Genomic DNA, 20,838 nt, shown 5'->3' with positions numbered 1-20,838 from the left:
TTTAGAAGTCACTGTTGGAAATGAGATTCTTGTATGCATGGCATTACTGACCACTTTGATGATGTTGATACTCTGTTTTGTTTCAAATCTCTTATCTTTATATTAATATTTGACCACAATTGTACTTTTTAAAAAAATTATTTCATTCAATATTCACTAGCTAGCTAGCTAATGGATAGCAAATAAATAGCAAATAGATAGCCAGATACCCAACAGCTAGCCAGCTCGACAGCTTCCAGCCAGCTAGACAGCTAATAGATAGCCAGATAGCTAATGGATAGCTAATAAATAGCTAATTAGCTAACTAGAAGCTTGGGCGCCATCTTGTGCATTTTCTGGGACGCTACACATCAGTCCAGATGACTCAAAATGACACGGAAGGACTTCTTTAATCGATTGCAAACATTTATGCTTTCCTCTTCAGAACTATTTGAATCCTATTCATAACTGGATGAGTTACAAGAAAGCATCTTCTCCGAATCTGAAGCCTTTGTTTTGATTCTCGAGCAAGGCAAGACGTCTTGGCGTGACGTCACGAACAAGGGGGCGGGACCTTCTGAAACTGAAACTTTCTCAGATCATTTTGAAGTAGTTTTGGGAGACTTTAAGTCATTTTTATTGGTGTTTTTCATTTGACTAAAAATATCAGTGTGCGTGTTTTGGGTATTTTTGATGCTATAAAACATTTTTCTGATGTCAGTTACAAAACAAAAAAAATGGTGTTGGTTGTCCTTTCAGATGTCAGTCCGAAATGAGAGGGTGATGAATGATATAATAATCTAAAAAAATATAACTCATTCACTGCCATTCACGAATGTACCTGCGTCTTGCGGATCCTCAAATCAGCTGACGACGTGTTCTGACTTTCTTCCTGCTCGATTGTGTGTAGAATGCCTGGAACACAAAAAGACACATAAGAAATACCCCACACCCCCCAAAAAATTCATATTTAATAGTATGTATATCAAAATGAATATAACTATTATGACATTGCATTGGTTGTAAATATTTATTTTTTTTTATATTTTTTTATAATTTTTTTTGTCAACAAGTTTTACTTCAATTCAATTTCCTAAAACGTGGACTGATTGACACATCATTTGGGGTGTTTATTGAACTCACTCTTTAATTTAGAGCGCACTTTGTTGGCCAGTTTCTTGATGTCTGCCATTAGATCCTCCAAATCGGCCTTTGTTCCTGAGGAAAATAGATAAACCTGACTCAGACACAATAGAGAATCACATCCGAACTGGCATGAAATCAATCCAGCTTCCACTTCATAAAGACAAACAACATGGTTGCTGACTTTCACTCAATTGAGAAAGTCAAAACAAAAGAAAGAGCGGCGCCGTTGATGACAATTTTAGGTCAAGTCATTTATGTTCCAACAAAAATCTCATCAGGGCACACAAATAGAACAATGCAGACCGTCATCATTTCCCCCGGTGGACCACCCTCCTCTTTATTGTGGAAATTTAAGCAAAAATTAATTCTGATGGCCTCAATTAATTTCACTGGATTGCACAAAGTATGCCAGTGTTTTTCCAAAATATCGAACGACGAAAGGCTTCCTGATCAACCTTGGCTAAAAGCTGCCCTTATAAATGATTACAATTCCCATATAAAAGTTGTAGTAAGACATGATACCTTGGCTTACGAACTTAATTGGTTCCCAGACAGAGTGTGTAAGGCGAAAAGTGTGTATCCCAAAAATTAATTTCCCATAGGAAACCATTAAAATGAGAATAATCCGTCCCCGTGAAACATAATTTTCTACTTTCTAATTTTATAAGCCTTAAAACTACACAAAATATACCTTATTTTATGTATAATAAAGGTGATATGGTATTATAATTAAAGAAATAAACTTTACTGTATAATGAAGTCGTTTTATTTACCTTTGAGATGGTCGTTGATGGCTTGATGGAATGGAGTGGCCGGTTTCCTCAGCATTAAACACTTGAGGAACATAACCTTCTTCTTTTACTATCTTGAAGAATGATCCCTTGTCGGTGCTTTCTCTGTGATAATTTTATCTAGTTCCTCATCAATTGTGTTCTGTTTAGCTGGGTTGATAGCTTTTTGCATCAAGTGTACAGATGGCTTGTGCGGGTTGTTTGTGGAGCTGGATTGATGGGATATTTTAACCTTGCAGTCTCCACTCTGCCTTTGAACTATCAAAGTTGAAACTCTCACTGTCCTCTGCATGTCTCTTTAATGTTTAAACCACCTCCCATCACTGCTGCGTTCTTGACCAATCACGTGACTTTAACCGAAGACTGGGGGCGGGGAATAGAGGACCAAAACAGTCGGCTGCCATTTTCATGTTAGGAGAACGGCACATCACTCATTATGCCAAGGTAAAATGTTCATAAATTTAACGTTCAAAAACCGAAAAGTTCATAAGCCAAGGGGTTCGTAAACTGAGGTATCATTGTGTAAAAAAAGTTATAAAATACAGGAAAAACAAAAAGTTTAGGTATTGAAAAGTGAAAAAAGTAGTCACTCTATACATCCACTTGGCATTTTCATTCACTAATATTAGAATGCCGAGGATGGTTTTCGAGTTTTCAACTCACAGGGGTGCAAGGTGATGGAGTAGTGTAACCATAGAAACCTGTCGTGAGGTCAGCGGTCAGATACTGAAAACAGGCCATTTTCTCTGTGTGCATGTTCAGAAGTAAGATTAAATTCCCATCCCCCCCTCCCGGTTACCAAGCAAAAGAGGCCAACTCGCTCAATCAGGTATCCAGCAAGCCTTGTAATTGGCTGGCGAGAAGAAAGCTAAAAGCGCACATGCTGATGAATCAGTACAAGTGCCAGGAAAGCAAATTGGAGGGTAAAACTGAAGAATCAATTGAGCTGTGGCTTCACACTCTGTCCCCTCTCGCCCCTCAAATGGAATCCTTCAGGTCACGCCTGTTGCCGGCATGAATACTGCATTGCTATGGCGACACACTCTCTCGCCGGCTTCAAATTGAGGGAGGAAGGGAAGGATGGAGACGGAATTAAATGAGCTTGGGAAAAGTTTCCTGCTGAATGATAAAAACGATGGAGAGCGCGTCAGCCATTAAAGAAGAGCGCGAGGAAAGACAGCAAACATCGCGGAAGCGCAATTACATGTCAATTTTTATTGCACGGAGAAGGGATAAATAAACTCGCAAACAAGCAAAATCCCAGCAAAACACGTTCCGCATGAATTTCAATTGTTTTTTTTTTTTCACTCGCCATACACTCCTTTTAATGTACGGTACAGTGATGTCTTGGTTTATGAACTTAATTGGTTCCCAGACAGCGTGTGTAAGGCGAAAAGTGTGTATCCCAAAAATTAATTTCGGAGTCGGCGGCTGCCGACAGTAGTTGCGGGATCTGTTTTGGCTCAATATTATTTCACATTGTAGGTGCATCTGCGTATAAGGCACAGGGCCATCTTTTGAAGAAAATCAAGGCTTTTGTATGCGCCTTATACCCATATGGGAAAATATGGTGTATATATACATGCATACATACACCTATACGCACGTACCTATATGCCCGGGCGCATGCACACGCACATACACATATGTATTTTTTTAAACGCATCATTTTTAAAAGCTCAGAGAAAAGACACTGTAATAGGGTGGCTATGATTTCACATATGTCACTGTTGATTGAAACCCCTCTTTGCTGCCCTTTCACGTGATGCGTTGGACTCGATCGAAAGCCATTTTTAATGGCTACCGAGAATAGCTCAAGTGGTTCTCATCAGTGTTAATGACTTGGCTTGTTCCCTGATCCATTACATACATTACACGTATGTCAACTTCAATGCGTGCCCAGTGCCTTTGTGTGTCCTCAGTCTCACACATGTCCACAAATGCTCAATGGTACAAATAGGCGTTTGTTGCATGTGAGAGACGTACAACAAAAATAGGATCTATTGATATTGGTCTTTTGTTGTTGATTCGTTTTATTCGTTTATTATTCGTTTATTCATTTTATGTATTTATTTTTGTAACAAGAGCATTGTTTTGTTAAAATAGCCTTAAATACGACTTTGTTTCTGCAGAAGGTGCCGGTAGTGTTGGCACACTGCCTTCGGTGAGTGTGGGAGTTGCAGTGTGACAGTGGGGGCAGCCATCGTATTGTGATAGGGGAAATTATTTTAAAACGTGATGCACCAAATTGTTGTTACAAACTGTGATGCATCACTTTAAAATAAATGCTTCGCAATGAATACTTGCAAGTTTCGTAATGATAAAGAAAACAAAACAAGTCGAATTTGGTGTGAAATCCCAGTGTGTGTGTGTGTGTGTGTTTATTTGTGGACTAATTTTCTGGCAAGTTTTGGCACTACAGTTTGGCACAACAGATGATGTGAAATAATGCAGGAGACAAAAAGTCCTAATTTCTAGCTCACTAGCTAGCGCTCTGTCTCGCTAGCTAGCTCTGTCTCGCTAGCTAGCTGTCTCGCTAGCTAGCTATCTCACTAGCTAGCTGTCTCACTGTCACGCTAGCTAGCTATCTCACTAGCTAGCTAGCAAGCTGTCTAGCTATCTCGCTAGCTAGCTAGCAAGCTGGCTAGCTTCCTATCTTGCCAGCTATCTCTCTAGCTATTTGGCGAGCTTCCTATCTCGCGAGCTATCTCGCTCGATTTCTAGCTTCCTAGCTCGCTAGCTATATATATATATATATATATATATATATATATATATATATATATAGTAAAGTCTCGTTATATCGATATTCAAGGGAGTCCGAAAAAATATCGATATAACCGGGACTATCGATATATCCGATATCGATATAACGAGACTTTACTGTACATACTATACTATGTACGGCAAGGGTGTCAAAGTCAATTTTTGCCGCGGGCCACATTGCCATTACGGTTTCCTCTCAGGGGGCCGTGATGGATTTGGGGAAGACATTAGAATGTTTCAGCTCCTCTACGTATTACATATGGAGCGCACAACAAATTAATGAATAACTAGTTTTCAAATTTGAAGTCGAATATAATGACTGTTATTGTGGGAAAATTTGAAATTGTGGTTCAGACTTTAGCAAGCATCGTGGAACTTGACATGCTTCATTTGCTATCGCGGTCCGAGTAAAATGATGAGGCGGGCCAGATTTGGCCCCCGGGCCTTGACTTTTACACCTGTGCTGTACAGTACAGTATGTACATATGTGCAGTGTTCGATTCTGGCTCCAGCCACTCTGTCTGGTTTTTACATGCTCTCCCTGTGCCGGTATAGATTTTCCTCCCACATTACAAAAGTATGCAAGGCAGTTTGATTGGGCACTCTAAATTGTCCTTCGGCGTGATTATGATCGCAAATGGTTGTTGAGAGCATTGCATTTGGTTGGCAACAAGTTCAGGGTGTCCCCCACCGACAGCCCGGAGACAGCTGGGAGAGACTGAGTCCAGACATGTATGCTTATTATTACTACTTTTTCACAACCGTGGTTTTGTCATTTATTCCCACTTTCAGTTTTTTAATAAACATTTTGATACAGCAGAATTTTCGGAACGCGTGCAAAGAGGTGATCTATAATGGGAGTTTAAGCTTTTTTGGCAATGGATGTGCCTAATAGAAATGTTCTTACTGAACAAAGCCTGCATGTTTTTCTGTCTAAGACTGTGTTGAACCTCTCAACTCCCTCCCAGGGGAATTAAGGTGAGTGAGAAGGCCATTCCATTAATGCTGACCCTTCTCTGGGGAAAGCAGTCATCGGTGACTTTTGATCTTTCGTGGCAGAATACATCGCCCGTCGTATCATCAGTCAGGGTAATGAGAAAGAGAGTCAAGGCCAATAAGCCCCGACATCGAAACAAGATACAGTGATACCTTGGCTTACGAACTTAACTGGTTCCCACACAGAGTGTGTCAGGCGAAAAGTGTGAATCCCAAAAATTAATTTCCCACAGGAAACCATTAAAGTGAGAATAATCCGTTCCCAGGTCCCCAATAAAACATAATTTTCCACTTTCTAATTTTGTAAGCCTTAAAATGAAACGGTATTATAATTAAAGAAATGAATTACGGTATACTAAAGTCGTTTTATTTACCTTTGTGATGGTCTTCGATGGCTTGATGTAGTGGAGTGGCAGGTTTCCTCAGCATTAAACACTTGATGAGGAACATAACCTTCTTCTTTCACGATCTTGAGGAATGATCCCTTGTAGGTGCTTTCTCTGTGATCATTTTATCTACTTCCTCGTCAATTGTGTTCTGTTTAGCTGGACTGATATCTTTTTGCATCAAGTGTACGGATGGCTTGTACGGGTTGTTTGTGGAGCCTGATTGATGGGATATTTTAACCTTGCAGTCTACACTCTTGCCTTTGAACTCAAAGTTGAAACTCTCTCACTGTCGTCTGCCTGTCTCTTTAATGTTTAAACTATCTCCCCTCACTGCTGCGTTCTTGACCAATCACATGGCTTTAACCAAAGACTGGGGCTGGGGAATAGAGGAATAAAAACAGTCGGCTACCATTTTGTTGTTAGAAGAACGCAAATGACACATCACTCATTGAGGCAATTCCGTGTGTATCCCGACAAAAAGTTTGTATGCCAAGGTAAAATTTCCATAAATTTAACGTTCGTAAACCAAAAAGTTCGTAAGCCAAGGGGTTCGTAAACCGAGGTATCATTACTTAAGTCATGTTGCTGAAAATATAACATGCATTGGCTTTGACATAAAAATCACATGAATCCGTGTGTGGTGTGTGTATATATATACCCATTAAATCAGTATGTGCAAATGGATTGCAATTAGCATTCGTATTTCAGTCACAGAAGACTGGAGGGAAAGGGGAGAACGAAGCAGGAAGGTAAAGGACAAGAACCTGCGGTGACGGAGCTACAGTCTTGAAAGGGGTCAAGTGATGTAATTATAAAGCAATTAACAATAGCAGAAATAGAAGCGTTCAACACCATTAGGTTTTTCCTTTGATGAATGCATATGTCTTTTTTCGAGACTCAATACAAAATCTGAATGAAAAATGAAGCCTTTACAAAATAAAAGCGCTAAAATACATGGTTATAATGTACACACACACAAACACGAAACGTTGTATTTGATGATGAGAAACCACGCAGCTATGTGTGGTGTCGTCTGTGTACCGGGAAGCGGATCGATGTTTCCCTTCAACAAGGGGGCATTAAAGGATCAGCGGGAAAGGAAAGTCAATGAGGTTTCCGGGAGCATCCCTTCTTTTTACAACAGGGGATCCACATCAATGCTATGACATCAATTAAAAGGTGTGAGAAAAGATGAATGCGGGGAATGCAAAAATTGCACTGAAGTCATGGGAAGGAATCGGACATGCGAGAAGGCTCAACCGGGCCATTTTGTGAGGACAAATGGTTTACTATTTTTGACATTTTTTTCAGAAAAAAAAATATGGTACCCGTATATCGGGTGGTGACCAAAGAAAACTCCAGCACTCTTTCTTAGTTGCTGCTGTGCTTTTTAGGAATTCCATTAGTAAGTGGTAAATCATTAAATCACTGTCATAAACCATTTATGGTTATTTCTTATATGGAAAGACTCAAGCAAAAAAAGTCCAAGATGGCACCCGAGTCGGCAGCCGTTGTTGTTGTTATTTTTGTGTTTTCTTTCGTCACTTTGAGTTATTGTGCGTCATACGGATTGTTTTTCAGCAATTTTTGGTGATGACAATGATGGAGAATAAGCAGTTATCATATTTAAAAGTTTCATGCTGTTATATGCTTAGTCAACAGGTGTGACTCGAATATGCAATTGAAGCACAGACAACTGACACAGCTTGTTAAACTGTCATATTCATCTAGGAGAACAGCACCAGAGGTTAAGTTACCAACAGTCCTTATGGAAGGTGACTCTCCTTCCATAAGCCATCAACGACCATCAAAAAGGTAAATAAAACTTTATTTTACAGCACAGTTTATTTCTTTAATTACAGTCCTCATGTAATGTGCCTCTCTTTCCAAACAGCAATTCCCTTTGACCTTCGACCTCCAACGCCATTCCATCAAGCCATCAATGACCATCACAAATGTAAATAAAGTGACTTTATGATACAATGCAGTGTATTTCTTTCATTACAATACAATAGCACATTTATTATGCATATAATAAGGTATGTTGTGTGTAGTTTTAAGGCTTATTTAGTTGAAGTACTGTATATACCGGACACACTATTGCATATGAAATATAAAACATGGCGGTTGCATTTGACACCTCTCTCTTTGCCTCGGCAGGAATGAAGAATGCAAATGAGGTGTGTGTGTGGGGGAGGGGAAGTGGAATATATTCAAGAATATCTCAAATGGAGTGCAATGTTTTTCAAATAAACAGGTTGGCTAATTCAACAGCTAAAAATCACTACTCTGCATTAATTTCAATAGTGTGTGACTCTGTCCGGACGGTTAAAAGATGGCATCTCCATATTTTATTTTATTTTTATGTGTTAAAACAAAACAAGATACAGTGATACCTTGGCTTACGAACTTAATTGGTTCCCAGACAGTGTGCCAGGCGAAAAGTCTGTATCCCAAAAATTAATTTCACATAGGAATCTATTAAAATGAGACTAATCCGTTCCCAGGTCCCCATAAAACATACTTTTCTACTTTCTAATTTTCTAAGCCTTAAGACTACACAAAATATACCTTATTTTATGTATAATAAATGTGTGATGGTATTATAATTAAATAAATAAATTGTACTGTATAATCAAGTCGTTTTATTTACCTTTGTGATGGTTGTTGATGGCTTGATGGAGTGGAGTGGCCGGTTTCCTCAGCATTAAACACTTGATGAGGAACATAACCTTCTTCTTTCACGATCTTGAGGAATGATCCCTTGTAGGTGCTTTCTCTGTGATCATTTTATCTACTTCTTCTTCAATTGTGTTCTGTTTAGCTGTGTTGATAGCTTATTGCATCAAGTGTACAGATGGCTTGTGCGGATTGTTTGTGGAGCCTGATTGATGGGATATTTTAACCTTGCAGTCTACACTATCAAAGTTGAAACTCTCTCACTGTTGTCTGCCTGTCTCTTTCATGTTTACACCACCTCCCCTCACTGCTGAGTTCTTGACCGATCATGTGGCTTTAATCGAAGACTGGGGACGAGGAATAGAGGACATAAAATAGTCGGTAGCCATTTTCTTTTTGGAGAACAGCTTCACTCTCTCTCTGACCGTAAACCCCACCCCCTGTCACTGCTGCGTTCTTGACCAATCACGTGGCTTTAACCGAAGACGGGGCGAGGAATAGAGGAATAAAAACAGTCAGCTGCCATTTTGTTGTTAGGAGAACGGACGCGAACGACACATCACACATTGTGGCAGCTCCGTGTGTATCCTGAAAAATAGGTCGTATGCCAAGGTAAAATTTTCATAAATTTAACGTTTGTAAACCGAATAGTTCGTAAGCCAAGGGGTTCGTAAACCAAGGTATCACTTTATTCTTCTTTAGGTCATTTCAACAGAAAGTGACGGGGTATGATAGAAAGAAAAAAAAGGATCTGACTTTGGTGGAGCGCTGCCGCTCCAGCCCCAAATGCAGCAAATGACAATTGGTCGCCATAATAATTTTAGTTTGGAGCTCTAGCAAACAAGAACAATATGCAAAATGGAGGGGGAAAACGCCAGAATAGCTAGAACAGAGCCAAATTAGGACTTACTCTCATCAGGGTTTGGTGATGCCAGGATGGCGCTATGTTTCCTCTTCACTTCTTCTACTTTCTCCGCCAGAGACTCAATGAAACCTCGGATTTCCTCCACCTTTCGGGGAAAAAAAAACATTTTTTTTTTGAGGTTACGACAGTGGACAGCCGATGATCTTATACGGTGACAGGTTATCATGATTGGTGCATGAAAAGCCCCCCAAAAAGGCCATCTTGGTCCATCTTGCCCCCCCCCCCCAAAAAAAAAAAAAAATGTGCCACTCACAAAAAAAAGGGAAATTTTACCCCCTTGTGGACGGGAAAAACATGGCCAACATGGCCATGGCTGCTTTCCAGCAGCTCATGTATTTTGTTCTACTTTTATTTCTTTCATCACTTTTCTGCTGTGAAATGTAAATTTCTCCACTGCAAGACTAATGAAGGCAAATCAAAAATCCAATGGTCCGGCCAGCGCTTTATCGGGATCCAAGAAAAAAAGAAAAACAAAACCCGAACTAATTAAGTAAGACATCGTCCAATGCGCTTTTGGCAAGTCATCACTCGTTTAAGCTATCTATTAGCTGTCTATCTGGCTAGCTATCCATTAGCTATCTAGCTAGCTCTCTCATGGCTATCTATCTATTAGCTATCTAGCTATCTATATAATAGCTATCTATTAGCTAGCTAGCTTTATATGTAGTATTTGAGGTACTTCCGTGTTGAGTGAAGGCCGGCGCGTGTGGCTGCCGCTGCTCACCCACGGAAAAACTCATCCTGTGACTGTAAAGTGACCTTGAGAGTTTTGAAAGGCGCTTAGAAATTACATGTATTATTATTATCAATATTATGATTATGATGATGATGATGATGATTATTATTATTCGGAAAAGAAGAATATAATTATTATTATTACTGTACTGTATTTGGGAGTGGCACTCAACATCATATTTTCAATTTCCAAATAAATTAGTGAATGGCAGAGAATGAGTTAAATTGTGGCCATTTTGTCAATTTCGGACTGATGTGCAGGAGTACAATGACAAGTCTGCAAGGATAGCGTGTGCTTGTCTGATTGGATTTCAACAGATTGACGCGCCAAGCCTTCACTCATGACAGTGTTATTCTCAGATTGACAGACAAATCCTCCTCTCATGACAGTGCCATTCCCAATTTGCGCTGGCATTCTGTCATTTTCCATTTTATTTCCGAACCAAACGGAGATTTTGACAGCTACAAAATGACCTTTTGAACAAACTGATAAAAGTCATTCACTGCCAGATGATGTGCAAAAATGTGTCCACTCCAGTGCCAGGGTTTTTGTCATTTTCACTCAAATAGCAGGACCCACAGAATATTGAGTTTTAGAACTACATAAACATTCAATACATTCCACTCTTACACTCTTTTCTTTCATCAGAAAAAGAGTTAATTCCTAAATGATATGGATCTGGAGTTATATGAGCTTGAAATGGAAATTGTCCCTGTGTGTGAGCATGTTCGTCTCTGTGTGCTCTGCGATTGGCTGGCAACCGGTTCAGGGTGTCCCCCGCCTACTGCCAAAAAATGGCTGGGATTTAGAGCTGTAATGGTTGTGAGTATATAGCGGATTTCATTTTTTTTTTCTATTTTCCTCCATTTTACTCTTAATATTCAGGTTTTAGAGAATGTCACATTTTCAAAACGTACACAGTTTGTTCATTGTCTTTAACTCATTTGCTGCCAGACGTGCAAAAATGTGTCCACTCCAGTGCCAGGGTTTTTGTCATTGTCACTGAACTTGCAGGACCCACTGAATATTGAGTTTTAGGACTACATAAACATTCAATGCAGCATCAGGAATCTTAAGTCTTTCTTCTTTCATTAGAAAAAAAGAGTTAATTCCTAAATAAGTTCTCTATGCTTGAAATGGGGGCGGCTGTACAAAAATACAACACAAAGCACACATATTGATTCATATAGCGCTCTAACAACAACTGAAGCAGTAACAAAGCACTAATATGAATAAAAGATGAATGCTACCCCCTTGCGGAAGCGAAAAAAAAACATTGCCAGAGGTCTGACCAGCGCTTTATCGACACCCCCGCAGAACAAACTAAAACCTGAACAAATTCCGGAATGCCAGTGAGTTTTTTTTAGAATTAAGATGCAATAATGGTGGCCTGAAGAGATGTATTAGGTCCGCGCTGCAGGCCTGGGTACCAAATACTTAATATCCTGTGAACTCTTTCATTAGTTGCTGATTCTTATTTTATTTTATTTTTATGATTTCAAATGACAACATAATTGGCTTGGGAAGCGAGGGAGAAACTGAGCTGCTGGCTAGGCGGTGAGCGGGTAGACGATATGAGCACAACAGGATAAAAGCAGTCTTAGCCGTCTCGCGGACCGCGCGTCGGTGAGTCATAACGCGGCTCTCATAAGACAACAAGAGGCAATTTCATTAGTGTGGGTGCATAACAACATCAGACACGGTTGAAAAGTACATGCAGAAACACAACAAACACAACCTTTCACTTCCAGGTTTTTTATTTTACTGTGCATGTCTTTTGCATGCTTTTGAGATCCGTCACGGTCGCATTGCGTGGACCCAAAATCCTGTTTAGCTGCCTGCTAATGAAGTCACAGGAGCGAGCACGACGAATGACGCCATTTTTTGTTGTGGTGCGCTTGCTAATGAGTGATTAGAAGGCAGTAAGTCTTGCATCTGTTCACTTGACACTTGCGTCATCAGTTCAGGATGCGTTTGTTCCAAGAAGAGAATTGAACTGATACTGGAGGCTGCTTAAAGGACAACTGATACCATTTTTTTTTTTGTTTCATAACTGAGAAAACTCAGAAAAACGTTTTATAGCATTTAAAACACCCAAAACACACAGGTTGGTATTTTTAGTCGAATGCAAAACACCAATAAAAATGACTTAAAGTGTCCCAAAACTACTTCAAAATGACCTCAGACAGTTTCAGCGCACTCTCCTTCACGCTCCCTCCCTCCCCCCACTCTCTCTCTCTCTCTCGCTCTCTCTCTCGCTCCCTCTCCCTCCCTCGCCCACACTCTCCCTCCCTCTCTCTCCGTACCTCCCTCCCCTTCCCTCCCTCTCTCTTATCTCTCTCTCTCTCCCTCTTCTTGTCATTAAAATGTACATTTACAAAAGCATAACCCTCCACCCCCTACCCAAAAAATAACAACAACAAAAAAAAAAACATACCATAAAGCACAGGTGTCAAAGTAAAGGCCCGCGGGCCAAATCCGGCCCGCCACATCATTTTTTTCGGCCCGCGAAAGCAAATCAAACTTGTTAAATTCCATGATGATTGCTAAAATCTGAGCCAAAATTTCATATTTTTGGATGTCAACCACAATAAAAGTCATTATTCTTGACTTCAGATTTAAAAACGAGTTATTCATTAATTTGTTGTGTGCTCTATATGTAATATGTGGATCGGATTAAACATACTAATGGCTTCCCCAAATTCATAACGGCCCTCGAGAGGAAACCATAACTACAATGTGGCCCGCGGCAAAAAATGACTTTGACACCCCTGCCATAAAGGCTTCAGTGATACCAAAACTAACTTATTTCCGGGTTGAGGCAAAGGACAGGGGACTGCAGTCAACTGCTTTGCCCCCCCCACCCCCACCTGCCCCTCCCTCAAAAGCTTAATTAACACAAATGGTCACGGTGAGACACATGATCGCTCTTTCCACCACCGTGACCTTCATGTCATCTCCATGCGGCGGGCCTCGTTCTCCTACATCACTGTCATTCGCAAATCACTTGCGCTCAGTGGCGATCTGCCTTCTCACTTGAAGGCAAATTTCCAACCAAAGTGAAATTGCAGACAAGATAGTGATGATGAACGCTTCAATTTACGGGCCGTCTGTCAGACGAGCATAAAAGGCAGAAGGGACATTATAATTGTGCCAATCTTGTCTTGATTGCAGCCTTTAATCACAACTATTTCAGGGGGGGGGGGTGTGGGGGTTAACGGAGAAAATGTATTTTGTAAACCAAGTAACCTGAAAGGACAACCGACGCCTCCTGACAAGTTGTGTCCATAATTTGTAAAATGGCTTCAACTGAGCGTATTTTACAAAGATTCCACCGCATATAGCTATATTTTACGTTTTAAGACTCGCGCTGAATATTCTGGAAGTCTTGTTTGTCCGTACGTGATGTCACTGAAGGAACGCCCCTGACCGAAAAAAAGACACATTGTAGCAGTCCTTCCATCACGTCAATGTATTTTGCTGGACTTGTTTGGTCTGAAAACCTTGTGTTGCACCAATAAGCCGCCAGAAGAGGGCGACCAAGCTCCTTGGAAGGAATTTATCAGCCAGTGGAAACGGGCTGATTAATTACTCACAGGAGGTTGGTCGCCATTTTCTGCCTCTTTTTTGGTGATCCATTTCCCCCCAATGGCCTCAAAATTGCACGAATAAATGATTTAATCGATTGCAAACATGTATGCTTTCCTCTTCAGAACTATTTGAATCATATTCATAACTGGATGTGTAACAAGAAAGCATATTCTCTGAATCTGAAGCCATTGTTTTGATTCTCCAGCAATGCAAGACGTCTTGGTGTGACGTCACGAACTGGGGGCGGGACTTTCTGAAAATGCCCGATTCGCAGCTCAATTTTTTTGCGGATTTTGGACACTTTAAGTCATTTTTATTGGTGTTTTGCATTTGACTAAAAATATCATACTGCGTGTTTTGGGTATTTTAGATGCTATAAAACGTTTTTCTGATGTCAGTTAGGAAACAAAAAAATTGTGTCGGTTGTCCTGCTATCTTCAGCATAACTTAGTCAGTTAATAAAGCTTTCCTGATGGTTAGAGTTTAACAGTATTTCCTACGGAAAGATAGTGTTATTCTGAAACAATGCTGTGATTGCCGTGGACGCTCAAATTTAACTGAGATCGCATTCGTGAACTTACATGAATGAACAAATTATAGATAAAGTGGGGGGAGACAAAATGTACCTGCTCAAAGAATTCATCCATAAATCCTTTGTCCATCCCGACGGCCACTTCATCTTCCTCCTCTGTCGTCTCCTTCCCCTATGAATGACAACAAAAACAACCCAAACGTTCATATTAAAATTCATTTCACGAAAAATAAAGTTCAATTCATCTAAACGGTTCAATCGCACAAGGTGAAAAAGAAAAAAAATATATATTTTCTACAGCGTTAATTTAGACTTGACGAAAACTAACAAGCATCATCGTGTTGATCATGAACAGCCCATAATGACAATCAATCGAAAACATTTTCACAACTCGTGTGAAAAAAAGTTGATTTAGACCACGGGTGTCAAAGTCAAGGCCCGCGGGCCAAATCCGGCCCACCACATTATTTTTTTCGGCCCGCGAAAGCAAATCAAACTTGTTAAATTCCATGATGATTGCTAAAATCTGAGCCAAAATTTCATATTTTTGGATGTCAACCACAATAAAAGTCATTATTCTTGACTTCAGATTTGAAAACGAGTTATTCATTAATTTGCTGTGTGCTCTATATGTAATATTTGAAGGGATTTAAACATTCTAATGGGTTGCCCAAATTCATAACGGCCCTCGAGAGGAAACCATAACTACAATGTGGCCCGCAGCAAAAAATGACTTTGACACCCCTTATTTAGACCAACACGTGCTATTTCAAACACGTTTGTAGCACAAAATTCAAAGTTGAAAAAAAAATCACTTGAAACAATTAAAATTCCAGAGTGACCTCCACTTTTAAGAAAAATGTATACCATCAGTGCTGATTAATATTCAAGATCCAGTCATTCCATTTGCATGTTTCATTCAATAAATCCATTAAGTGCTTCATTTAAATGCAAGCATGCATGGGAATAAATGAGCCATCATCCCCACTGGTCCAAATCAAGTGAAAAATAAATCTGATATATTGGGAACACCACAGAGAAGAATGTTGTACATAAGCCTGCCAAAATTAAATAAGTAGCATTAAAAAAAATCCTGTTCACCAACTTGTCACTCAAATTGTATTGTATTTTAGGCTCGGAAGCCAGTTAGCCCTCAAGCAAGCCCGCAAGCTAGCACGCAAGATAGCCAGGAAGCTAGCCCGGAAGCTAGCCAGGAAGCTAGCCCGGAAGCTAGCCTTCAAGCTAGCCCTCAAGCTAGCCAACATCTAATGCTTTTAGAGCATGAGGCATGAAACATGCTTGAGGCAGCCCTTGTACTTCATATCATCCGACACGGTGGGATCTATTTTTGTAGACAATGCGTCAGTGAAGCTAATCTGATTACTTTTTTTGTTCTCTTGATTATGTTAGATAGAACATTAGAACATCACGGAGAAGTCTACAGCTCCCCAAACCTTAGATCAGGGAACTATAAGCGCAGAGGTCTGGCACTCCCACCTCTTTTCATTAGGGATATGTGTATATATAAGGCCAGATTCACCAGCACAACTTTAGTTCACTGACGAAGCTCTTCGGGTGACGACCGAAACGTCCGGCACCTTCAAAGAAGTACAGATGACAGCTAAAGAAATGTTTTCATCAATAATCCATTTCAATCAAAAGTGATCCGTTTCAAATACAGTGATACCTTGGCTTACGAACTTAATTGGTTCCCAGACAGAGTGTGTAAGGCAAAAAGTGTGTATCCCAAAAATTAATTTTCCATTGGAAACCATTAAAATTAGAATAATCCATATTCAGGTCCCCATAAAACATAATTTTCTACTTTCTAATTTTCTAAGCCTTAAAACCACACAAAATATACTTTTTTAATGTATAATAAATGTGCTATGGTTTTATAATTAAAGAAATAAACTGTACTATAAAATAAAGTCGTTTTATTTTACCATTGTGATGGTCGTTGATGGCTTAATGGAGTGAAGTGGCCGGTTTCCTCAGCAATAAACACTTGATGAGAAAATGAGGAATATTTTAACCTTGCAGTCTACACTCTGCCTTTAAACGATCAAAGTTGAAACTCTCTCACTGTCGTCTCCCTGTCTCTTCTCACTGCTGCGTTCTTGAGCAATCACGTGGCTTTACTCGAAGACAGGGGGCGGGGAATAGAGGACAAAAAAAGTCAGCAGCCATTTTCTTTTTGGAGAACTGCTTCACTCTCTCTCTGTACCCCCGCCCCCTCACTGCTCCGTTCTTGACCAATCACGTGGCTTTAACCAAAGACTGGGGGCGGGGAATAGCGTAATAAAAACAGTCGGCTGCCATTTTGTTGTTAGAAGAACGGGCTCAGTCGCGAACGACACATCATTCATTGAGGCAGCACCGTGTGTATCCCGAATAAAGTTCATATGCCAAAGTAAAATGTCCATAAATTTAACGTTCGTAAACTGAAAATTTTGTTAGCCAAGGGGTTCGTAAACCGATGTATCACTGTATAGTGAAGCATTGCCCTTATGGATTGATCACATCTTGGTCTTTCATATACTGTTTCCCCCGACCAACTCCCAAATCCTAAAATTGGCAAGTTAATTCCGACTTGAGGCAAGACATGTGACGCAAATATCCACCCATCTCCTTCTATAACCACCAACATCGGAGCTACCACATTATTTGTGAGCTACAGTTATGTGTTCTTCCTCCACACTGAGAGAGAAAAGGCAACTTTGGTCTTTGAGTGGTGAGGAGGAGGAGAGCCGAGCCACAGGGGTGGTGCCCCCCCACTCCCACAACCCAATGACCACCACCAGCCCCATCGATTCCAGCACTCCTGCTGAGCCTCAACAAGGCTGGAGGAGGATATTAGTGCTGCACTCTTGACTCCGCCTCGGTTATTTGGGTTGACCAAAGACATCTTCAGCACATGGGTTGGGCTAAACATTTACAAGGCCATGGAAATAAACTGTATACAACAGAACTAGATCTCAATATGCTGTTTTCCCAGATTCCATCATGTGAGAGCATGTTTTGCTGGTAATTATCATATTTTCCAGTGTGTGTGTGTGGTTAATGAGGAAAAAGTTCATACCACAAAATGTAAAACGATATTTTAACCAAATTCACTACAGGGGTGAGGACTTTGAATGTCCCCATTCAGAAACCTCACTCCTGCTGTTATTTCAGTTTCAAGTCTACATTTTATTTAATTATTGTACAAATGTAACACGAATTCTTCTCTAAATTTTTCAGCAACGGTGGTCCTCACTCCTGGAGGAGTTATCCGGATCTCACAAAACCATTGAAACAGGAATGCGTGCGTGTGTGTGAGAGGGAGAATTTCACTGATGTCTAAAAGAATTTCAGGAGGTTTTAGTGTCACATTTAAGATTTCCACACACTCACATGCCTTTTTTCCCCCTGACTTATTCAAGCTTCTTGCCTCTTCGCGTTCAAAGCCAAGGCAAGATGCCTCCTGCATGAGACAATGACTCAATCTGTGTCAGTGCCACTGAAAGCGCAAGCAGATTTATTATCCTAATATAGCAAAAACAACATTCATTATGTATGTTTGCTCACTCACACACACATATTGAAATGTGTATAATGAATTGTTTTCTAGAGAAGGCAGACAACACGCATGGCCGCTGATTATCCTCTCAGGAACATAATCATCGGCAATGCATACACATTTGATCCTTCTATCTTGCAGAAGTGGAAAAAGTGTTAATACTCTGGACCTGAAAAGAAATATAAATAGTTGTGCAGATTTTTTTTTTCTGGTTTCTATCACACAAAACAAAGCAACTCTGGCACTGTTGGAGAGTAGGTAATTGTTATCATCGCCGTACAGCAGGGGTGTCAAAGTCATTTTTTGCCGCGGGCCACATTGTAGGTATGGTTTCCTCCCGAGGGCCGTGATGAATTTGGGGAAGCCATTAGAATGTTTAATCCGATTCACATATTACATATAGAGCACACAACAAATGAATGAATAACTAGTTATCAAATCTGAAGTCAAGAATAATGACTGTTATTGTGGTTTATATCCAAAAATATGACATTTTGGTTAAGAATTTAGCAAGCATCATGGAATTTCATACGTAAATTGCATCTGTTATTGATGTTATGGCCATTTTAACATGAGCTCAAATGTGATAGGTTGATTCTGAACACAGCCGCAACTGTAAGTAACTCATTCAATCCCTCCATGCATCCATTTTCAACGCCGCTTATCATGAACAGGGTCAAATAAGACTTGCCTCGTTCAAGCCTTCAGGACATTGGGTGCCTACACAGTGAGCCATCTCCCGCCGGCTCATCTAATTGGGACATTACAGAACCTACAGAATCGACACTATGGGCCAACAGTCAAACAGTGCACTCTGGCTTCAGTTTGTTCATCAGGGTGAAAATCAAGCCAAAGTTTGAGACTTTCAAGACACAATGCATCTCAAATCCTCTTCCCCCATTGATATGAATGAAAATGCCATGAATCGGTTCATTGTGCATGTTTACGAACATGTGGCAGTTCAGTGTGTATCCCGAAAAATAGTTTGTATGCCAAGGTAAAATTTCCATAAGTTTAACGTTCGTAAATCGAAAGGTTCGTAAGCCAAGGGGTTCGTAAACTGAGGTATCACTGTATATTAAAAAAACATCACTTCTTCAACTGGGAAAAAAAACTGTACTATAATAATTCCTTAGGAAGGCATCAGAAACATTTATTGCACCTCAAAGACCCTTTGTCACTTTACAATTGACACTTCCATAATAGCATTCCTCCCACCACGCTTATTGAGAACCATTTTTGTCTGTTTTCGCTAGAAAATGCAGCAGAACTGACCGAAGTTGAATAAGATTGCAAGACAAACCCTGGCTGCAGTGAGGAGGCTTCAGCAGCAACAAGCAAGATGAGGAAGTATCATGTGGGTGGAGCAAGACATGAAGAACAGCAGCACCAAGTCAGTGTGAGCGTGTGTGAGTGTGTGTATGTGTCCTCTCCCTTAATGTCCTCCTGTCTTCATCGTCTTTTCACTCTCCATCCTCCAGATTTCTTCTGGAGAAGCATTAAAAGAGCAACAGGCCCACACAGAATGAACACAGGTGCCTCCTCCTCCTTACTTTTTATTATTTTTTATTATTGACGTTCCTCAGCTCCATTTAATAAACATTCCCTAACTCGTTCAAAATTCAATATGATCATAAACTATACTTCAACCCAATTTTGTATTTTCGGTTTTCGTCATGAGGGCGTTGACAGAGTTGGGACCTGTCCGAGCTGAACCTGGTATGCTCTGCAATGCTTTATACCAGTGGCGGACCGTCAAGGCCTGCAAAGCCTTCTCTGCTGGCCCAAAAATATCTGAATCACTGACTGATGTTAATTATATTTTGTCTATGAATTCTTATTCAATACTTCCTTTCATTACATTTCCCCTGGGTTTTCGTATTTAAGGATTTAACCAATCACATTTCAGCCATCTTTTGTTACAAGGGTCAAAAATGTACCTGGACGCCTTCGTAATCAGTTTTGCAGGCCCTGTCATATCAAACGTGTCGATCAAACTGTTGCTCCAACCAATCAGATTTCGAGTTGGCAACCCAAATGCGGTACCAATGCCTTCTTGAAGACGCTGGGCGATGTCAGAGTTTTCGCAAACTATGATCGGCTAGTCACTAGCCAATTATAGTTTGCGAAAACTGCTGTGATCACAAGCAGCTTGTGACAAGCGCATACTAGCCAGAGCTAGCACATGGTATCTGTAGCGAGCTACATAAGCAAATATATTTTTGTGTTGATTTAATAGCAGTTTTGTCGACCCACAATGGCTGAAGGAGGAGAAGAAATGAATTTGGTTGGATATTTACTGTTAGCCATTTTCAAGACGGACTTTTCAAGAAAAAATGGACATCATTAATCAAGGTCGGTCAGTTATTTCCTGGCTAATGGTATCTACTGTATCTCCCTACTGTTTTTGAGCACCAGAAAAATGACGTGATATTTGCCAAGACTGTTAACAACACTTCTATGGGGGAGTGCTAAATTTAGACGACATTCGATTTGCTCCTTTGCGCCATTTTGATTGACGTTGCCACCAGAGGTAGTCCTCATCATCATCATCATCATCATCATCACAGTAGTCATATTGTGCAGCACTGCACAACTGGACTGTATCATAACCATTGCGCTCATTAAATTGCGCAGATGTACCGAGGGTTGTAAAGATCCAATTTCATCGCTCTGACATCACATCTTGACCTTCAACGGCCTCATCAGCCAAGTAAAGGAGTCTAAAAAAAGCCACATGGATACA

General features: G+C 40.3%; 1 protein-coding gene across 8 annotated transcripts in view; it reads right to left on the bottom strand.

Annotated features, from left to right (window-relative positions):
- Window positions 1-20,838, bottom strand: part of stx1a (syntaxin 1A (brain)) — a 45,711-nt gene that overhangs the window by 17,946 nt on the left and 6,927 nt on the right. For all 8 annotated transcript variants that reach the window (XR_016117244.1, XR_016117246.1, XR_016117245.1 and 5 more), the window contains exons 2-5: window positions 14,625-14,702; window positions 9,657-9,756; window positions 1,123-1,197; window positions 821-894 (exon numbers count right to left, since the gene is read on the bottom strand). Coding sequence is in view for 5 of the 8 variants with exons in the window: in XM_089014580.1 (XP_088870706.1) it covers window positions 821-894; window positions 1,123-1,197; window positions 9,657-9,756; window positions 14,625-14,702 (327 nt within the window). In the remaining 3 variants the exon portion in view is untranslated. The remainder of the gene's footprint in view (window positions 1-820; window positions 895-1,122; window positions 1,198-9,656; window positions 9,757-14,624; window positions 14,703-20,838) is intronic.

This window comes from Hippocampus bargibanti, linkage group LG14 (genome assembly GCF_051943395.1).
Source record: "Hippocampus bargibanti isolate YZ-2025 linkage group LG14, ASM5194339v1, whole genome shotgun sequence".
NCBI classification, from domain to species: domain Eukaryota; kingdom Metazoa; phylum Chordata; class Actinopteri; order Syngnathiformes; family Syngnathidae; genus Hippocampus; species Hippocampus bargibanti.
This window is presented reverse-complemented; position numbering and strand designations above follow the sequence as displayed.